The sequence below is a fragment of the Schistocerca piceifrons genome, chromosome X, assembly GCF_021461385.2.
Source record: "Schistocerca piceifrons isolate TAMUIC-IGC-003096 chromosome X, iqSchPice1.1, whole genome shotgun sequence".
NCBI lineage: Eukaryota > Metazoa > Arthropoda > Insecta > Orthoptera > Acrididae > Schistocerca > Schistocerca piceifrons.
The window spans coordinates 138,109,124-138,130,792 of NC_060149.1; the positions used below are offsets into that span (position 1 = coordinate 138,109,124).

At 37.9% G+C, this 21,669-nt stretch overlaps 1 protein-coding gene across 1 annotated transcript in view; it reads left to right on the forward strand.

Moving 5' to 3' along the window:
* Positions 1–21,669, forward strand: part of LOC124722881 (protein zyg-11 homolog B-like) — a 233,030-nt gene that overhangs the window by 108,235 nt on the left and 103,126 nt on the right. The window contains exons 4-5 of the mRNA XM_047248018.1: positions 4,812–5,022; positions 12,662–12,836. Coding sequence (XP_047103974.1) covers positions 4,812–5,022; positions 12,662–12,836 — 386 coding nt within the window. The remainder of the gene's footprint in view (positions 1–4,811; positions 5,023–12,661; positions 12,837–21,669) is intronic.

Here is a 21,669-nt window from a genome sequence, read left to right on the forward strand (position 1 = left end):
TAGCAGGAAGAGAGAGATGGAGCTTTGGTAAATTTAAACAAAAAAATTAATTATTCATTCATTTAAACATAAACTTATAATGTAGCACCAGTTGTTAACCTTTAAACCAACCACTGCCATAATTACAAAAAAGTTGTATTGAAATTAATAAAGAAATAAATTAATTTTGAAAACATGTCAATGTTTAGAAATATACTCTCTATTCACATCTCCTGGAAATAAGATATGTTATTTGTCTCTTAGAAAGGTTGTGGTACATGTATAAACGAAGGGGCTGATAAAGCATGTAAGTGAAATCAATCAAACTGAGTGAAAACATTCATATAAGTGACGTAACAGTCAGAGACTTGTGCACTTGGTTGCCTCATATTGAGTGAAATCACTCAAACTCGGAGAGTGCATGAAAACATTTATATAGATGACATGCCCACAATGACTAGTTTCATTCAGCTGTTTCATTTGACTGAAAAAAGCTGATCGAATGAAAAAAAATTACCTGGCCAATTGGATGTTAAACTGGTCTGTTGTTCCATCCCTACAATACCTCCAATACCCCCCACATTAGTACAATTTTGTATGTTTACTAGCCCTGCAGGTGATGAAGAAATTGAAAGAATATGTAATGAGATAAAAGTGATTGTTATTGGGATGAAAATTTAATTGTGATTCAGGACTGGAATTTGATGGTAGGAAAAGGAAGAGAAGGAAAAATGTACACTCGCGCTCATAAATTAAGGATACTTGCAGAATGTGATGCCACACAACGTGGCACTACACAATACTGGCGCTAATAGCATAGGCACATAGGGAACACACACGACGCAGATTTGTAAGTCCACGGTGTTGGTGATAAGTTGAGAAAATCGTACCGAAACACATGTGCTACAAAACGCCACTGTTTCCTGCCCATTTACCCCAACATCAATGTGGGATATGATCACCATGCACACGTACACAGGCCGCACAACCGGTTGGCATACTCTGGATCAGATGGTCGAGCAGCTGCTGGGGTATAGCCTCCCATTCTTGCACCAGTGCCTGTTGGAGCTCCTGAGGTGTCCTAGGGGTTTGAAGACGTGCAGCGATACATCAACAGAGAGCATCCCAGACATGCTTGATGGGGTTAAGGTCTGGAGAACAGGCAGGCCACTCCATTCGCCTGATATCTTCTGTTTCAAGGTACTCCTCCACGATGGCAGCTCGGTGGGGCCATGCGTTGTTATCCATCAGGAGGAAGATGGGACCCACTGCACCCCTGAAAAGGCATACATGCTGATGCAAAATGACGTCCTGATTCACCTGACCTGTTACAGTTCCTCTGTCAAAGACATGCAGGGGTGTACGTGCACCAATCATAATCCCACTCCACACCATCAAACCACAACCTCCATATAGGTCCCTTTCAAGGACATTAAGGGGTTGGTATCTGGTTCCTGGTTCACGCCAGATGAAAACCCAGTGAGAATCATTGTTCAGACTAGACCTGGACTCGTCCGTGAACATAACCTGGGACCACTGGTCCAATGACCATGTACTGTGTTCTTGACACCTGGCTTTACGGGCTCTCCTTTGACCAGGAGTCAGTGGAATGCACCTTGCAGGTCTCCGGGTGAATAAACCATGTCTGTTCAGTCATCTGTAGACTGTGTGTCTGGAGACAACTGTTCCAGTGGCTGCGGTAAGGTCCCAAGAAAGGCTACCTGCAGTACTCCATGGCTGTCTGCAGGCACTGATGGTGAGACATCGGCCTTCTTGTGGTGTTGTACACTGTGGATGTCCCGTACTGTAGCACCTGGACACATATACTGTCTGTTGGAATCGTTGCCACAATCTTGAGATCACACTTTGTGGCTCATGGAGGGCCCATGCTACGACCTGCTTTGTTTGACCAGCCTCCAGTCGCCCCAGTACTCTACCCCTCATAACGTCATCAATATGTGTTCTTTGAGCCATTTTCAACACACAGTCACCATTAGCACATCTGAAAATGTTTGCACTCTTACTCACTGCACCGTACTCTGACATGCACCAACACACCTCTGCGTATGTGGACTGCTGCCAGCGCCACCATGCAACAACCGAAGGTCAAATGCGCTGGTCATACCCGGAGGTGATTTAAACCCACAAACCGCCCACCAGAGCGTTGTTTCACCATGTATCATCATTATCCTTAATTTATGAGCATCAGTGTAGTTGGAAAATGTGGACTGGGGGATAGAACTTTGGAAAGAGCACACTTTAATCATTTCAAACAGTTGGTTTAAGAATCATTAAAGGAGTTTGTATCTGGGGACTCTGCAAGGTTTCAGATAAATTATATAACAGTAAGACAGCGATTTCAAACCAGATTTTAAGCTACAGAACATTTCCAGCTGCAGAAGTGGACTCCAACCATAGTTTAATGCTTATGAACTGCAGAATAAATCTGAAGAAACTGCAGAAAGTTGGGAAGGAATTAAGAAGATGGGACCTGGATAAACTGGAAAAACTGTATGTTGTTGAGAGTTTCATTGGGAGCATTAGGTAATGATTGACTGTAACAGAGGAAAGTAATACAGTATAAGACAGATGAGTACCTTTGAGAGATGAAATAATGATAACAACAGAGGATCAAACAGTCAGAAAGACAAGGTCCAGTGGAAATCCTTGGGTAACACAGGAGAAAATACAAAAACCTAGTAAGTTAAGCAACCAAATACAGACATCTAAAAAATGAGATCATGTAAATTTTATGGAACCATTCATTTAATAAGTCATGTTTGCAATATACTGACAATAATTATTAACAGAAGAGTGGTAGAGGCAAAGTTCAGGTGAGTTCAGTTTAGGTTCTGGAGAAATGTAGAAACACATTATACAGCACTAATCTTATGACTTATCTTAGGAAATAGACTGACTTTGACTAGAATACACACTCTGAAATTCTGGAGGTAACAGGGATAAAATATAGTGATAAAAAGTAATCTACAACTCGTACACAAAATAGACAAGTTATGAGAATCAAAGAACATAAAAGGGGGAGCAGTAGTTACGGAGGGAGGGTGGCAGATTTGTAGCCTATCTGCAGTGTAGTTCAGTCTGTACATTGAGCAAGCAGTAAAGGTAATGAAGGAGAAATTTTTAAAGGGAATTAAAGTTCACAAAGAAGAAATAAAAACTATGTGGTTTGCTGATGCCATCGTAATTGTATCAGGAATGCCAAAGGCCTTGAAGGTCAGTTGAATACAGTGGATAAAATCTTTGATGCCAAGGAAATTAGATATGAAAATGAGACACTAAAGTTACTAGATGAATTTTGTTATTTGTGCAACAAAATAACTATGATGGCCAAAAAATGCAGACTGGCAACAGCAAGAAAAGCGTTTTTGAAACAGAGAAATTTGCTAACATTAAACTTCAAGTTTTAGGAAGTCTGTTCTGGAGTCTTGGAGGTGTGGAGTGCAGCCTTATAGGAAGAGAAATGTGAAAAATAAACTTTACAAATGATAAGAGGATAGATGCTTTTGAAAAGCTGATCTGCATAAGAATGTTGACAATTTGGTGGATAGTTTGGGTAGCTAATAAAGAAATACTGAATCGAGTTGGGGAGAAAAGAAATTTGTGGCACAACTTGACTAAAAGAAGGGATTGGTTCCTAAGATACACCTTGAGGCATCAAGGAGTCATCAGTTTGGCAATGGAGCGAAGTGTGGGTGAAAAATTGTAGAGGTTTGACTACAATAGGCAGGTTAAAATGGGTATAGACAGCAGTAGTTATGTTGATATGATGAGTCTTGCATGTAAATCACATTAATCTTAATTTTACCTGTGTTACTGATTTTGGTTGTGTAACAACGATCATCAGACCAATTTCAGGTCCATATGAGGAGCCAGTCCACTGAGCCACTGTGTTATTACCAAGTGCTGTTCGTCACTGGGTACCAGTAGGTAATAACACAGTTCATCTACCTATACATTTCCCATACACAGATCTTGGTCTACTGGTTAACATCACTGCCTCTAGATCATGAGGTCTTGGGTTTGATTCCCAACCAGGTTGGAGATTTTCTTCACTCAGGCAGCTACTGTTTGTATTGTCCTAATTATTTCATCTCACCTTCATCGACGTGTAGTTCTCTGGAGTGGCATCAAATAGAAAGACTTGCACCAGGTAGCCAAACAACAACAGATGGGGTCTTCTGGCCACTAATGCCATATGATTGTTTTGTTTCATTATAAATTTCAAATGTTCAAATGTGTGTGAAATCTTATGTAACTTAACTGCTAAGGTCATCAGTCCCTAAGCTTACACACTACCTAACCTAAATTATCCTAAGGACAAACGCACAGACCCATGCCCGAGGGAGGACTCGAACCTCCACCGGGACCAACCGCACAGTCCATGACTGCAGCACCCTAGACCGCTCGGCCATTATAAATTTTCCTAGGTTTGTTATACTGGGAGAAGATATGTTGCTGTCTGCATTATTATTATAATTTCTTCAGTAAACGTGGTTTCTTCTTCTGCCATAGTTAATAATGCCTTCTTTTGTTACGTTTGTGATATTTAAAGCTTTGAGTTTCATTTTTGTTTTCTATAGAATGTGTTGCATCTCTGCCTGTTGTTTACTGTATTTATAGTTTCATGCTGAAGTATTGAGTTTTGAAATTCTGTATCTTGTTTGTCATTAACACCTAAATTCCATCCATACTTTTGTTAATGTATATTGGCTTTCTACCGCTATGTTTCACAGCTCCAAAATGATTTTTGTTGTTTTGTATATATATTCAGTGAATACTCACATTGTAAGTATGACTCACTTTCTTTTCAGATATTGTGTAGTAGTTGCTCTTTCGAAACTTCGCAACCTACGCTGCTTAAATGTTAGCTGGACAGAGTTTAACCGACATGGGTTGGAAATAGTTACCGAAGACTTGCCATTCCTAGAGAGCTTAGATATTTCTTGCACGAGAGTGGATGATATTGCTCCATTAAAGAAATGCAAAGACAGACTAAAGAGCCTATATATGTATAATTTGAAGGTATGTGTTTATAAAAGTTTGTTAATAATGAAGTAGGATGTGAAAAATGGAAATTTATGTTCTGATAACAGCATTAATTAATAAATTCAATGAGTCAGAAGTAGTATAATCTTGTAAGTGAAATCAAAATAATATCAGATGTCTGAAGCATGAAGGAAACACTAAGTCAAGCATTTATTTTTTATATCCCAAAATATCTTCTTAAGCATCTGTTTGGAAAGGAGTGGAATCTGAGTATTACTGATGTGAACATTTGTGGCTAATAGCCCCAAATCATGTGTGTAGTATTCCTCTGTAAAGTGATGGGAACTGTACAGTGATTACTAATGCCAGAACTTCAGTCCATGAAATATACATCAGAATAACACTAAATATGATTGTGTGTTGGTTGTGAAGAATGTAGATAGAATAATTCACTTTTCTGGTTTTATAATGAGTGGTTGTTGACAGTTGCCAGCTCATGTAATCACTTGTGGACTTGAAGAATAAATTTCATGTTTAAATTTATGTTGGGCAGCTAAATGTTAATATTAATCAGCCTTATCAGTTGAGAAACTGTTGAAAGGGTATATGAACTCCTTAAATGATATATAACTGTGTTGAAGCCTACGAATCTTAGATTATGTCCATTAGGAAAGATATAAAATGAAATGCAAGAAAAAAGATCACATGAATGCTAACTTTCAGGACAAGTAGGAATAAAAAGAAAAAGAACAAGATAGCTTGCAGAAGATAAAATTTGAAAAAGATGAAAAACATCATTTTAAAAAGTAAATATAGGGGAGTAGATTGAAAATAGATGCATAGGTGACACAATAATGATATTAACAGAGAGAACTGAAAAATAGTAGAAAAGAAGCAGTTGGGCAACACAAAAACAGACATCAATATAGGAAAATGAAGTAAGATGTAATTAGTGAAAGAAAGAACAAGGTAAGCCACAAATATAAAAGAGAGAGGTAAAAGAAATGTAAATAAATTCTAATTAAAGTAAATTGTTGACAGATGGGGACAAGAACTTTCGAGCTACAAAGTTTTAAGGAACAGGTCTTGGAAGAAAAAAATAAAAGTAATGTGTTTAGTGGCAGTCATAGCATGCTCTACAACAGAGTAATGAATTTTGTCACCACAGCCTCTGTTGTATTTCATTGTATCAACTTAGTGGCCATAATGAAAGTTAACAAAGGAAACTGTTGACCAGAAAATAGTATCTGTGATAACTGCTGATATATCACTCTTTATGTGCTTTGCGACAAAGAAGACAGTGCACCATGAAGAAATCATCCAAATGGTGTAGAAATCAGCAGATCTAATGTACATGAACAGATAAACAAATGATTACAACTTCAGAAAAAATTGAATGATTTATTTAGGAGAAAGTACTTATAAATTCAGCAAGTCAATAACACATTGGTTCACCTCTGGCCCTTATGGAAGCAGTTATTCAGCTTGGCATTGATTGACAGACTTATTGGACATCCTCATGATGGATATTGTGCCCCATCCTGTCCAATTGGGACATTAGATTGTCAAAATCCCAAGATGCTTCAAGGCCCCTGCTCATAATTCTCCAAACGTTCTCAGTTGGGGAGAGATCTGGCAACTTTGCTTGCCAAGATAGGGTTTGGCAAGCATGAAGACAAGCTGTAGTAACTTTCACCATGTGGGGACGGGCATTATATTGTTGAAATATAAGCTCAGGATGGCTTGCTATGAAGGGCAACAAAACAGGGTGTAGAGTGTTATTGATGTGCCACTGTGCTGTAAGGGTGCTGCAGATGAGAATCAAAGGAGTCTTGCTATGAAAAGAAATGGCACCCCAGACCATCTCTCCTGGTTGTCAGGCTGTATGGTGGATGACAGTCACATTGGTATCCCACTTCTGTCTGGTGTGTCTCCATTCTCCATACACATCTTCCAATTGAGCACCAGTGACCAGTGAATACATGTCCTAAGATGCCCCAGACAGTGGTGGGATCCCAATGTAGCTATCACCCACCATGCAGCCCGACAACCAGGAGTAATGTTCTGGGGTGCCATTTCTTTTCATAGGAGGATCCCTTTGCTTGTTATCCGGGGCACCCTTACAACTTAGCAGCACATCAACAGTATTCTACGCCCTGGTTTGTTACCCATTATGGCAAGCTATCCTGGGCTTAGATTTCAGCAAGATAATGCCTGCCCGCATACGGTGACAGTTTTTACTGCTTGTCTTCATGGTTGCCAAGTCCTACCTTGGCCAGCAATGTCTACAGATCTCTCTCCAATAGAGAACGTTTGGGGCACTGTGGGCAGGGGCCTCCAACCATCCCATTCAGATAATTCCTTTGTGGTGCATCATTTTCTCCCTTTCTTTGTTTGTCTCCTTCCCCCCCCCCCCCCCCCCCCCCAACACCACCACCCTCTTAAGTGTTGTGGGAAGAGGGGGAAAAGCTGCTTAATTGGTTCTGTCTCAGTGTTCATAAATTGTACAGTTGATAATAATTAGATATAGTACAACTTCTCTAGTGGAGAAACAATGTCATAAAAATTGAAACAGTAGATAATTGGGGTTTCCCATTGCAGATGGAATGCAAAATTCCTGTACCCATAACTGAATGGATTTCAAAAAAAAAAAAATATTGTGCATAATATACATTGTTACTTAGCCGTTAAAATGCTGGTTCAGCAATGAAATTAACAGAAGGAATCAGCCATGACCACATTAGAAGTAGCACTCTGCCATAATATGTAGCAATTTTGAAAATAATGATTTCGAAATAGGGATTTTAGAACCAAACTTTTTCTTCATATTTTTCTGTCAAATAGTGAGTTAGTAGTGAGTTTTAGTGTGAGGCAAATAGATTTTGGTCCTACGAGCTACAAATTGATGGTTTTAAGAGTATGTCAGTTTGAGCTTAACTCTGGCAGCTTACTGTGTGTTGTTTCTCTAACACACCACAAAGTGAAATGGAAACTCTGGCAGCTTACCGTGTGTTGTTTCTCTAACACACCACAAAGTGAAATGGAAACTTCGAACCAGTGGAAGATGATGGAATGACTTTTGATACATGTGCCATAGTCAGACACATAATTACAAGTGTGGTACCCTGAACTGTGGCTGAGCCAGCCATATTTAAGTATTTCCTAAAACAGTCTTGACTAAAATGGTTCTTTCGAGAAAGTTGAAGCATACCTCCTCCCTTTACTTTTACACTTCCTGTAGTGGCTATACACTGAGGTGACAAAAGTTATGGGCTAGTGACATGCACGTATACAGATGGTGCTAGTATCATGTGCACAAGGTAAAAATGGGCACGCATTGGTGGAGCTTTCCCTTGTACTCTGGTGAGTCATGTGAAAAGGTTTCTGAAGTGATGATGGCCACACTACAGGAATTAACAGACTTTGAACATGGAATGGTTGTTGGAGCTAGATGTATGGAACATTCCATTTTGGAAATAATTAGGGGATTCAATATTCCAAGATTCACAGCGTCAACAGTGTGCTGAGAATACCACATTTCAGGCTTTACCTCTCACCGAGGATAACATAGTGGCCAATGGCCTTCACTTAACAACTGAGAGCAGCAGCATTTACATAGAGTTTTTAGTGCCAACAGACAAGCAACACTGTATGAAATGACCACAGAAGTCAATGTGGGATGTACAACAAACATATCCATTAGGACAGTGAAATTTTGTGGTAATGGGCAATGGTAGCAGAGGACTAATGCGAGTGCAGTTGCTAACAACATATCATCACCTATAGCACCTCTCCTGGGATCGTGACCATATCGGTTAGACCCTAGAAAACTGGAAAATCATTCCTTGGTCAGATGAGTCTCAATTTCAGTTGTTAAGAGCTGTTGGTAAGGTTAAAGTGTGGCACAGACCCCGTGAAGTCATGGACCCAAGTTGTCAACAAGGCACTGTGCAAGTTGGTGGTGGCTTCATAATGGTGTGGGCTGTGTTTTTGTGGAATGTACTGTGTGCTCTGGTCAAATTAAACCAATTGTTGACTGGAAATGATAATTTTTGGCTACTTGGAGACTAGTTGCAGCCCTTCATAGATTTCATGTTCACAAAAAATGATGGAATTGTTATGGATGACTACGTGCCATGTCACTGGGCCACAGTTGTTCTTGATTGGTTTGAACATTCTGGACAATTGGAGTGAATGATTTGGCTACCCAGATTGCCTGACCTGAATCCCATTGAACATTTATGAGACATAATTGAGAGATCAGTTTGTGCATAAAATCGTGCACCGGCAACACTTTTGCAGTTATGGACTGCTATAGAGGCATCATGGCTCAATATTTCTGCAGGAGACTTCTAATGACTTGTTGAGTCCATGCCACGTCGAGTTGCTGAACTATGCCAGGCAAAAGGAGGTCTGATACGATGATATGAGGTATACTATGACTATTGTCACCTCCCTAGAATTGTTTTGCTGGATTCTTCTGTTTGGTGATCCACTTTGTGACCAAAGAATGACTAGGTCAAGTTGGTGAACCATAGTTGTAACTCAAACCTTATTTATTAATGAAGAATGCAGTTACAGTTATCAAATAAGTAAAAATACATTCTTAGTATAACTGTGTGTCATAATTAGACTCTGATATAAGAGGGAAGGTTGCGACTCACACAGAAGTGGTGTGTTTGGCCTCTTACTCTGTGTGCTTTCTGAAAGGCATTGTTGTCACCCATCATAAAGTTTAAATTATGGGATGTGTTGCATTTGTACCCTGTACAATAACCATTATATGTAAGGGTACTGTAACCTTATAAAGACTGTAGCCAGTATCCACAGTAATTTTCAGATAAGCTGCTCAGAAAAATCTTTTAGGCCATTAACAGGTGCAGCTAGAATACAAAATGTTTATAAAATATTTTACAAAAATTGTTGTGTAATTTGACATTTGGCTGATTACACAAAATGAAAAATGCAGCTGTGTAACATGTTTCCTTACATGTTTTGGCTTTAAGCCATGTCTACTTTATACAAGCTGACTCATTTATTGTCGTTGTCATTTGCTGTTATATACATTCGTAATGCTGCTAAGTAGTGTGAGCACACATGTCTATATATCATAAAACAGCACAGTATGTACATACATGTGTTTGTTCCACCATCACTAGTAACTTTTGCACTAAACCACAGCAGCGAACTACTGTTTACAGGCTACTGGTAGCCGTTTTGGCACATAAACAGATTACAGATATTGTTTCTGTTCTGAGTACAGCGCCATTGCAGTCCAGTGACTGTACTAGCAAGCATGGAGTTATGCACTCATTTTACAATTATGGGACATACTACAATTTCTTACAAAATCTACTCTTAATGTTAGATGGGTGTAGGAACAGGACATAATTTATTTTGTCATAGGTTTTTTAAAAACTTCGTAGTTAAAATAAATGAAGGTTTTACACCGTTTAATTAAAACACATTTGGTGTGACACTCTGCCAACTTTACACATATTTTAAGCTCACAGATTGATCATCGACATATAGGCATAAATTCAGGTACATATAAGATGTAGTATTATAGGCAATTGTCGTTGCATAACTAAATTAATCGTACAAGTACTGCACATTGTTGTCCTGATCCTGATCCTGAGAACCTTTTAAATGACCAAACCGAATTGAGAAATAAACAATACCCAGATAATTTTTACTCGATCTTATGATGTACCCCCATAGTAGCTCAGGTAAAAAAAAAAGGGTGGGGGGGAGGCAGTATTTAGGAGGTACGTAATCATCAAACACTATTGATATCTGTAGACATATCTTTGTCTACATACAGCATATATAACCTTACATTGAAAACACATGTAGCTAAATATGAAAATTTTCAAGATTGTGTAGTTTCTTTCAGCACCGGGATTCAGTCCTTTCTCAGCTCCCTCATTTGGATTATTTATTTACGCTTTCCTCGATACTGCAAGGGATATTCTTTGGCAGGAGGACAGGAACAGCATGTACCCTGCCTTGGGAGGCTAATTAAGCAGCTGTTTGAAAGAGAAACAGGGGCTCCAAGGTCAAGAAATCTTACCACAGCTAGGTGATCAGTGTGTTGACCCCATGCTCGTACATACTGCATCCATATTATGCCATATGGCAAAGGATGACGCATTGACTGGTTAGCACTGCATGATCCTCTGCACCTGATTACGGAGTGATTGACTTTTATTCTCCTTAAAGTGCAGCTGTTTCAATCATGAACTTCTTAAAAAATTAATTCCATTTTCCTTAGAAAATTTGCACAATTTATATCATAATTATGTGGAAAAAGTCAGTTTACACACTGTGTAGATGATGTATTTGTATGTGTTGCTACATGCTAGCTGTTTACCAGTCACTAAATACCATAATCACATTAAATTTGATAGCAAAATTTAATATGCTGTACTGTGGCACTATAGTCATGTTATTAGTGAAACAAATGTAACAGCTGATGTGAACACATTTGGCAGCAACACTATACATTCTACTAGTTTTTAATTATATGCCTCTCCTCCTTGATGTTGATCTGTCACCCGCAGTACCTGGGCACGAATATGTAGGCAAGATGGAGAGTGAAATACGTGGCATACACAGTTTCACATATTTATATTAAAAATGCCTTATCACTTCAGGTTTCTGATTCCTTGCTAAACACTGTGGATCGTCCCTGACCGCCAGGAACTCTGACACTTGTTTTGCAAAGAGAAGCTTATGTAGTAAAGTGCAATGTTTTTAAGTTCATTCTTTAGCATGAGGACCAACCGTACTTTATTTTAAAAGTGATTATAAAGAAGTACATTTCTTCAAGAATTTTATCAGATTGCTTGATTAATTCCGGACTGTTGCATGCATTTTATAAACAAATGTTATGAAGAGAAGTTTAACATCGGGAGTCTTTTAACCATACTATGTACTAATATGGTGTAGGGGTACTTCCATATTATGAGGTATGACGTTGTAATCACGTGGGACAGCTGTGATGGCTATACTTACTTTTGTTTTTGATAGGTTCCGCCTTAAGCAAACACTATTGTTTCCTTCTTCTGTACTCAGACTTGTGTCACTGAAATTACAGCATCTTCAGTTGGTTTTTTATTTGCTTTCTGCCACTTCCACTCATGATGCAGTAACTTCAGTAAATCTTGTCTGAGTAAAAAAGAAGAAAAAGTTGGGTTTTCTCAAGGCAGAACCTATCTAATAACAAGTTTGTTTTCGAGCAAACATGGACACAAAAGCGAGCACCATCCTAATGGGTATAGTTGTTAATAAATATTTGGTTCATGAAGTAATCTGGTTGACATGCGTAGATGAGCAATTTCCTACGGGTCATGTAAGAAGGTAAGTGTGATTGTGCCATGAACTAATTTTTTTAACAATTTCTTCCAATGCTATGTGCCTTTTTGTTGCGGTGTCAAATATTGTGGTTATCATGATTTGGGACTAGTGTTGAAGAGAAATTAAATTTGAATTTATGTTTGACACCTCGATTTAAGTTTCTGGCGTATTTCATCCCCTCTGGCAAGTTCTTTGATTCTCTCGGCATTGTTGTGCCTGTAGGCCTCTTCCAAAAGAACCAGTCATTTGTTCCTCTAGAATAAGCAGAGTACAAGACAGCTATTAGAAAATTATTTCATTAATGTTTTTTTTTCAGTTGATGACAAATGATGTACCTGTTTTATTCGAGTTACAAGAATTAAGGGTTTTGGATTTCTCAGAGGAAAAGGAAAATCATGGATTTGAACTTTTTCCAGCACTGCAAGAGAAAGCCACTGTCCTACTTAAAGGTGTTGATAAAATGCCTCATTTAACTTACCTTGATATATCTGGTAAGTTCTAAGAAAATATTTCTGGTTGGGTATTAAATTCAATTAAACTAATTTCAGATTACTGCCTCTTCACATACCTAGAATGTTGCTAGGATTATTAGTTCACTTCTTACCAACATCAGTATGTATTAGGATTATTGTTTCCCAGAAGTTAATTTTCGCTACAACTGCAGAGAAATCAGTATTTTTTGTTTTATCTGTTTGTAGTGTCACATATTCAAAATTTTATGAAATTAGATCTCGGTGGCATACATGAAGGTTTTCCTTTCTGTCCCAAATATGATAAACAGCATCAGGGATTATTCTGAAATTCCAACAAGCTTAAAGTGATTTGCGTTTTTGTAAGATGCTCGTGAGTGAGTAGCATGAACTATTTTGCAGCTGACAGTAATTACTGAAAAGTGACTTACCTGTGAATTCAAACACAGGAAAGTCCAGGCTGGAATATCAACAATTATGAAAAGGGTAGAGTGTAACTCACAGTAAAGATGACACATTGAGTTGCAGACAGGAACAACAAAAAGAAGACTATTACACACTAAGCTTTCAGCCAAAGCCTTCTTCAAGAAAGGAGGGAAAACACACACACACACACATCCACACATGCAGGCACCTCTCATGCAGGCATGGTCACTGCCTGTGGCTGCTGTAGCCAGATTTCTGCAGTGCAAATTTACTTCTGACAGCCATTTATGGAGATAGAGTGGTGTACTTAGAATGAATTCAATTAGTCCACAAATAGCAAACTAGGCTGGTGAAATCAAGTCTGGTAAATTTGTTAGCTAAAAAAATCAAAGACAGAAACTATGGTAGTTGTGTCATTTGATTGTGAAGGCATTATTAATTGATAACCAATGGCTGAAGGGGCAATAAGAAATTCACAGCAAACTAGTCCACTGCTTAAAAGAAATATGTTGATTTCACTAGATATGTTTGAAAGTACAAAATGAATTTCTTTCCGTCATGAGCTAATGGTGATGGAGAAATTACTGCATAACACATGGTAATCACAGACATCTACCTCCAGACTGGCAAATATAGCACCAACATAGTTATTTCTTTTCTTCCAAAGTCCATAGCTGCTGTTAAAGGCATAATGTTTCAAAACTTAAATATACCATAACCAACACCTTATGCTCAATTTCAAAAGAAAACGTTAGAAGACCATTTTAGAGGCACTTCAAAAGAACCTTTGAAAGATAAAGGAATGTGTAGGAGAAAATATTTAGAGAAATCTCTGAGTGTATTGTGTATTAAGAGGTAGCCATTTCTAGATTTTATCTATTTCATTGTAACTCAGCTGAACGGCATGCTATATATGTTATAATTTTTCATGTCAGTTTTGGAATTGTCTTCTGTTTTCTCAAAAGCATATGTTGTGTTGAGGCAGACACAGTAGTCTTAAAGTTTTATACATTAACTTTTGATCTGATGAAAAACTCAATGTAAAGCATTTAAAATACAACTGTAAAGGTTTTGTGGTTATGCTAAGTGCAAATGTGATTGATTGAAAGGATGTAGTCAGTTTCTGGTATAATCCTCCCACATTTAAAGTGTTTGCTTGCCATTTTTCTTGTTAGAGGTATTAGGATTACACAGGGGAAATAATTAGTTTTTGTGAGCTACTTCTCGTAGCCTCGTGTGTGTACTTTAATTCTTGTAAGAAGCCCATTTTTGGTGACAAACTTAATTGTCACCAAGTGCAAGGACAGGTATAAAAACAGAGCGGAAAGCACATTTTTTGAGTAAATTAGGATTATGTGTGTGCCGATGAAAGAATACAGTATACCAAATCTACAATCATCTTTCTAGTCTTAAGTGAACTTGAATATCAGTTAGCTTGCACAAAATGATTTTTTGTCAGTGCATTCCAACTCATATCGACTCCTGGTTGGAACTAGTGTCCCCATGCTGTTACTACACACTGTAGAAATACACATGCACATGATTTATTTATTTACACTTTGCTGTATGAAAACCAGCCCTCTTTTGTGTCTAATAAAGAAGGTCAATGAATACATTCATTACACTGAATATCCTGTATACAATATATTTATTATTCTTAACTCTAATAATGTAACACTAAAGATAACATTTTTGTTCAATATAAGTTAACAGAAATCTGATATGTAGTTCCATAGATGCCCTTTACTGCGTGGATATCTTGTGTCTAGAGTGTTGCCTGTTTCAAGTGGAAGCATCCCCTAAATCTATATTGTCTACAGCTGTGCTGCATATATTATTCTAATGTGAAGAGACATTCATTTAGTGGATACCTTGGCATATTTAAAGCTTTTATAATGCTGTGTGAGCTCTTTGCATACTACTGATCAATGTTGATTTTTAATTGTGTTACAAATAACCTTCCACTTATTGTTGACTTGGCAAAAGCATGAATCGGTACAACTCCATTACTGGCTACACATACTGTCATATTACATAAGTTCAACTAAATTACTTTCACATATCCTACTAATGTCAAGATAGTTCGTGCAATACACTTTGTTTATCATACATTGTTTGTGTGTTACTTGTTATACTTCTACTGATCACCTTTCATGTGATGCTGAGCTGTCTAAGCTCACAACTGCATTGTAACTACCTGTTGTTGATTCATTAACTACTTCTTTCATGCACACATCCTCACCAGTGTCATTTGCATGTCACACTACAGCCCTCACTGGCAGACATGTTCCACCACTGATGTCTTGACTTTCAGTTGCCACTTATGCTGCTCATAGGACCAATTGTATAAAGCATTTGACTATAGATTAACACTGCAAATGACCTCAGGTCAAGCTTAACTCAGAAATCTGCATTGTATAAACATTAATCCCAGATTATATCGTGGTGAAGTAGGATCAACTTTAACTGGCGAAAATTCACAGATCAATGTCGGGTTCAAGTGTAATCATCAGTTTACAATGGAGTGACTTTACTAAACAGCACTTCTGTTTTGTGCAAATACAAATTGAAATAACAAAGAAATTGTTATTAACACGCAAATATGTAACTACACCACACCCAAACTGCTGAAGCTCGAATATTTTTATTTTTATTTGTTTTTTTTTTCCCCTTTCATATAAGGTTAGGTTTAGTGACTTACCAGCTATGTATATAACGAGTGCAGATAATAATTTAACATATAACAATTCATGGAGACATCTCGCAATTTATGTGATTAATTTCAAGTCATTTTATAGACACCCAAGAGCAGTATAAGAAAGGAAAATTCAAAAGATTTGCCGTGAACTATTACGTATGTTAGTAATGACAACAGCCAATATTGACAGAATGTCTAAATAAATGTGACCTCTTGGCTCTGTTAGCAGTAACTATACAACACATATTAATTTTTGAACTATTGAACACATGACTAAACTGCTGTGACAACTGCATGAGCATTGATGAATCAAGAAGAAATAAGCAAATTACATAAGTTGTTTAGCAAGTTGTTGTATATCAGGCATCATCCATATAGCTGTTTTGGTAGCTCAGGGCTAGCGTTTTGGTTTCTTGTATTAAGGAACTCAGGTTCAAATGCAGGTCAATAGTAGAATTTTTTTTTTCCATTTGATACTACTTTCTCTGCTGTACTGGCCATAATGATAATTCTGAAACCACATAACTCTTTCCATTTTCCGAACATTCTGGGGCACTGTGGTGGGCAGCATTCTATGTGCAAGAAACTTACATGATGTGAATTATGGTACATTGTTTCCTTTCATTTACTTTGCAGACATCTGAGTATTCCTATGTGTTTGCTGAGGACGACAAGGGGCAAACTCAGTCTCGAAATTAAGTGATAAATCATTTAAACATGACTGCGCAGCTGTTATAACTAAGGTTGAGGGAGTATGAATCTGCTGAAACCACAAAAAGAAACCAGCCACTGACTACAATCTGCATGCTACATTTAACATTAAGATTTTGTGCTACAGGAAGCTTTCAGGTGATGGTTGGTGATTTGTTCCAACAGATGTAGCAACACTTCATAGAGTTGTCCTCAAGGTATTGGTCTGTATTGTGTGACTGAAGAAACAATTCATCAAAGCACCTATAGAAGAAAATAACATGACGAAAATGTAGCGTGCTTTTTATCAAATATCACGTTTTCCTAGTATTTTAGGCTCTGTGGAATGTACCCTTATCCCAGTTGTAGCTCCTGATGGCAAAAGTGCAGAGATATTTAGGCATTACCACTGATGGTTTTCATTAAACCTACAAGCAATCTCAGACGCTAAGCTTAATCAAAGCATATTAAAATGTATGAAAGCATTGCACGTAACTTCAGGATGAAAATCTTTCTACGAAGAAAGTCCAGAGCCAACAGAAAGTGAAACTAAGAGGAGTTACAATGCAGTGAGTGCAGAATTTATTAGAAATGTATTAAAAAAAAGTTATGCCTTTTCCTTGTTGGTCATAGTAACTGACATTTTGTTAAAACTTTATTTTTAGAAAGGTGCGAAGCTACTCTACAATACATTACTTTTTCAAGAATTTTGGATAAGGCAGTCAGAAGAGAGATTGGGCGGTAGTTGTTGACATCAAACGTATCCCCTTTTTTATGCAGTGGTTTAACAATGGCATACTTCAGTCTATCTGGGAAAATACCCTGCTTCAGAGAGCTATTACATATGTGGCTAAGAATCCCACTTATTTCTTGGGAACAAGCTTTTATTATCCTGCTGGAAATGCCATCAACTCCATGTGAGCTTTTATTCTTGAGAGAGTTTATTATCTTTCTAATTTCAGAAGGAGAGGTGGGTGGAATTTCATTTGTATCAAATGGTGTGGGTAAGGCCTCTTCCATTAACTGCCTTGCTTCTTCTAATGAACATTTAGATCCTATTTTCTCTACAACATTTAAAAAATGTTTTCGACTTCCGGCTTGTTGTTTTTCAAGTTTCCATTCGCTTTGACGGTAATGCCATCATCCTGTACACTTGGTTGCCCTGTCTCCCTTGTAATAACATTCCGATTTGTTTTGATTTTGTTATCAGAGGTATTAATCTCAGACATGATGCACAGGCTTCTGGACTTTTTAATAAACTTTCTTAATGTAGCACAGTAGTTTTTATAATATTTGGCTGTTTCTGGGTCATTACTCTTTCTTGTTGTTATATACAGTTCCCTTTTGTGGTTACAAGATATTTTTATTGCTTTAGTAAGCCAAGGTTTCTTGCATGGTTTCTTATAATTAGATTTAACTACTTTCTTGGGGAAACACTTTTCAAATTCTCTTACAAGTGTATCATGAAATAAGTTATATTTTAAATTAGCATTTTCTCTGCAATTTGTAATTGTTGAGTCATTAATTGAATGCTCAACTTTGGAGGGTAGTTTTGAGTTACTGAATGGAGCTACATCATATACTCTAACTAGCTGAGCACCATGATCACAAAGGCCATTCTCAACAGGACAAGAATTTATGTTTTTAAACTTATCTTGGTCCATAAACGTGTTATCTATCAATGTGATGCTGTCATTTACTACCCGAGTAGGAAAATTAATGGCAGATGTCAAATTGAAAGAACCAAGCAAGTCTTCCAGGTCATTCTTCCTATTACACTCTTTCAGTGAATCAACATTGAAGTCCCCACAAATAATAATTTGCGTTCCCCTATCTGACAGATAGCACAACAAGGCATCCAAGTTTTCCAGGAATAAATGAAAGTTTCCTGAGGGGGACCTATATACTGTTACAATTATAAAAGAGCCCTCCTTCAGTGTACGTTGACAGGCACATGCTTCTATATGTTGCTCTAGACAAAACTTTTTTGTATCTAAGCTTTTTACACAGTGATAACTTTTGACATGTATGGCAAATCCTCCTCTCACCTTATTCTCTCTACTCGTATGGACAGCTAGTTTATAACCACTGATATTTACCTTTTCCATATCAGACACAATGTGATGCTCAGACAGGCATAGTATGTTTATTACGTTATCAGATTCAGTGTCATCTAAACAGACCAGGAGCTCATCTACTTTATTCTTCAATCCCGAAATATTTTGGTGAAAAATGGTAACATTATTTTTTACTTTACTTTTGTGAGAATCTACTTTTTTCTTTAATCCACCAATATTTTGGTTGAATATGGTAACATTATTATTTACTTTCCTGTTGTGAGAATTTTGTGAGTTTTGGACCTCTTTAGCACCTGCCTGCCTGAACTTCTCATTGGACACTGATATTAGTCTAAAAAAGAGGTACATCCATGAGTACTAGTGTCCCCCCTTATGGATTTCGCTAACAACCCTGCCAGTTCACCCTTCCCTTTCCTATTGAGGTGTAGGCCATGCCTTGTGAAATCCTCCCTATCAATAGCCTCGACAGGAACCAATCCAATGTCTGACAGAGTGGCCACCCTATGTACCTGATCCAACTCCATATTTACCCTCCTGACAGAGCGTTTCAACTGGGGCTGATCACGAAAGCAGGCACCAGTCCAACATTGGTATGGGTCATGGCAGAGGCTATTTTCACCAGGTCACACTCAATACTGTAGCCCTGATCCCTATCAATACTGTTTCCCACTCCACCCACTATCATCACATGATCCTGCTTTGTGAAACCCTTGCACAAGGAACCTATATCCTCTACCACCTGGCTAAGACATGCACTTGGCTTGAAAAAGTTTGTGACCTGGTACCTGTAATCTAATTTTTCCTGCAAAATCTGGCCCACACCTCTTCCATGGCTGCTACCTAGCAACAGAACTCTCCTCTTACTATCTACTTTTTTTTGAAACAGTTGGTTTCCTAGTGAGATTTTGTTGTACCTTAACTACATCTACTTCTACTGGAGCCTCTTCCTTACTTAACTGTGGTAGCAATGCAAATCTATTGGTTGTGCCAATTGGGAAACTGTCAGACACTGTCCTCTTTCAGTGGCCCCTGTTCCCAGATACCACTTCCCACCGCTGTTTACCCTCCTCCCACCTTAACCTCTTCAGTTCCTCCCTCGCTCTGTCCAAATCAGCCTGAAGGGCTCTAATTTTCTCCTCCTGTTAAGCTATAATCCTATCTCTTGAGCAAACCCTGCAAAAGAATGGAAGAGTCTCATTTGCTTCCCCGATTCCCACGCCGCTACAATTTCCCCAATGAAACTGCCTGTCACAACAGCTGCACAAAACCCCTGAACTAACTTTCCTATTGCAGCTCACACTCTTAGTATCCATGGTAGTTTGGAAATTAGTTAAGAGATTTACTAAGTGATAATGATAATAAATTAAATACAGATGCAAAAGGACACTAAATATATTTTGGAAACTAATACGTAAGTAAACTATTACCAAATGCGTTTAAATTTGTGATATAACGCTAAATATGCACAATCAAAAATTAGACCTAAACAGCCGAATGAAACCAAAATGAAATTTTTGCGATTACTGGAAGAATACGTAAATAAAAGAAAAACCTTTAATGGCAAGCTTGAAGAACACACCAATGAACATATTTAATTAGTTAATCTATACCAAATGCACTTAATATTGCGGTATAACGCTAAGTGTGCACACTTGGAAAGTAAGGCAAAGCTGCAAAATATAAACAAAATGAACTTTTCGCGATTACTGTAACAATACGCAAATAAAAGAAAAACCTTTAATGGTGAGCTTGTAAAGCACCCTAATGAACGTATTTAATCAGTTTAACTACAGCAAATGCACTTACAATTACGGTATAACGCTAAATGTGCACACTCAAAAAATTAGGCCTAAGCAGCAGTAAGTAAACAAACAAACTTTTCACGATTACTTTAACACTACGCAAATAAAAGAAAAACTTTTAATGATGAGCTTTAAGAGTACACTAAAGAACGTATTTAATTAGTTAAAAGTGTTCAACTTCAATTAATTACAACCTAAATTACTTATCTTTCACAAGAGCTCTGTCTCTGTACGCTCGGCTTTGTGCAGGGCTACCAACCTTCTCCAGGTGGTTGTCAAATAGTCCATAGTACAGCAATGATAGTAACCAACAATATCAGATGCAACTACAGAACTGACTCACGGTTCACTGGCTTTATTTATACCAGTCATGAGGAAGACTATTCGCCAGCGTATTCACTTAGTGAGACAAGTGATGTGCTCACTATGCAAGTGCAGTGCTGCAGCACCCTCTGACAAGCATCTAGGTCTATTTCCTCCAGAGGGCTTTCATACCAGAGATGCCATTTTAACTTTCCCACCTGACCTAACACATTAATGACTACGTACTTACATCTGATCCCAACAAAGATTACATGATAGGATACAGTGGGAATTATGTTCAGACAACCAAGTGGAATATAACTGTCCCTTCTCTGTATGAGAATTGGTAAATGTCTTGTCTGTTACTAAGGATACAGCTGTAGGATCAAATACAATTATGTGTAGAATGATGATTCACTTGTGTAAAGAATCAAATGAAATCTTCGTTGACCTTGGATTATAACCAGATTCATGGACGGAATCCATTATGATATCCTTTCTCAAACCAGAGAATGATAGTACTTCACCAGGCAAATAAATTAGTGTTGCTCCCACAAGCAGTGTAGAAAAAATTCTTGAGTAGTTGTTATACTTTCACCTAGTGCATCCTGTGTGGGTTCAGGAAGAGTTGTTCTATCCTAGATACCATGTACTGCTGGAGATGGTTGTGCAGGAACTTTTCGTACACAAGTAGCACTCTGTAGTGATATTTTTTTTTTTTTTGATGTTGACAGAGCTTATGACACTGTGTGAATGTACAATGTACTCTGCTTGATTCACAACTAGGGTTTCCCCCAGCAGGCTCACAGCTCTTTTGTGAATATTTGCTTGGCTACCACAGGTCCCCAGCCTTTGCG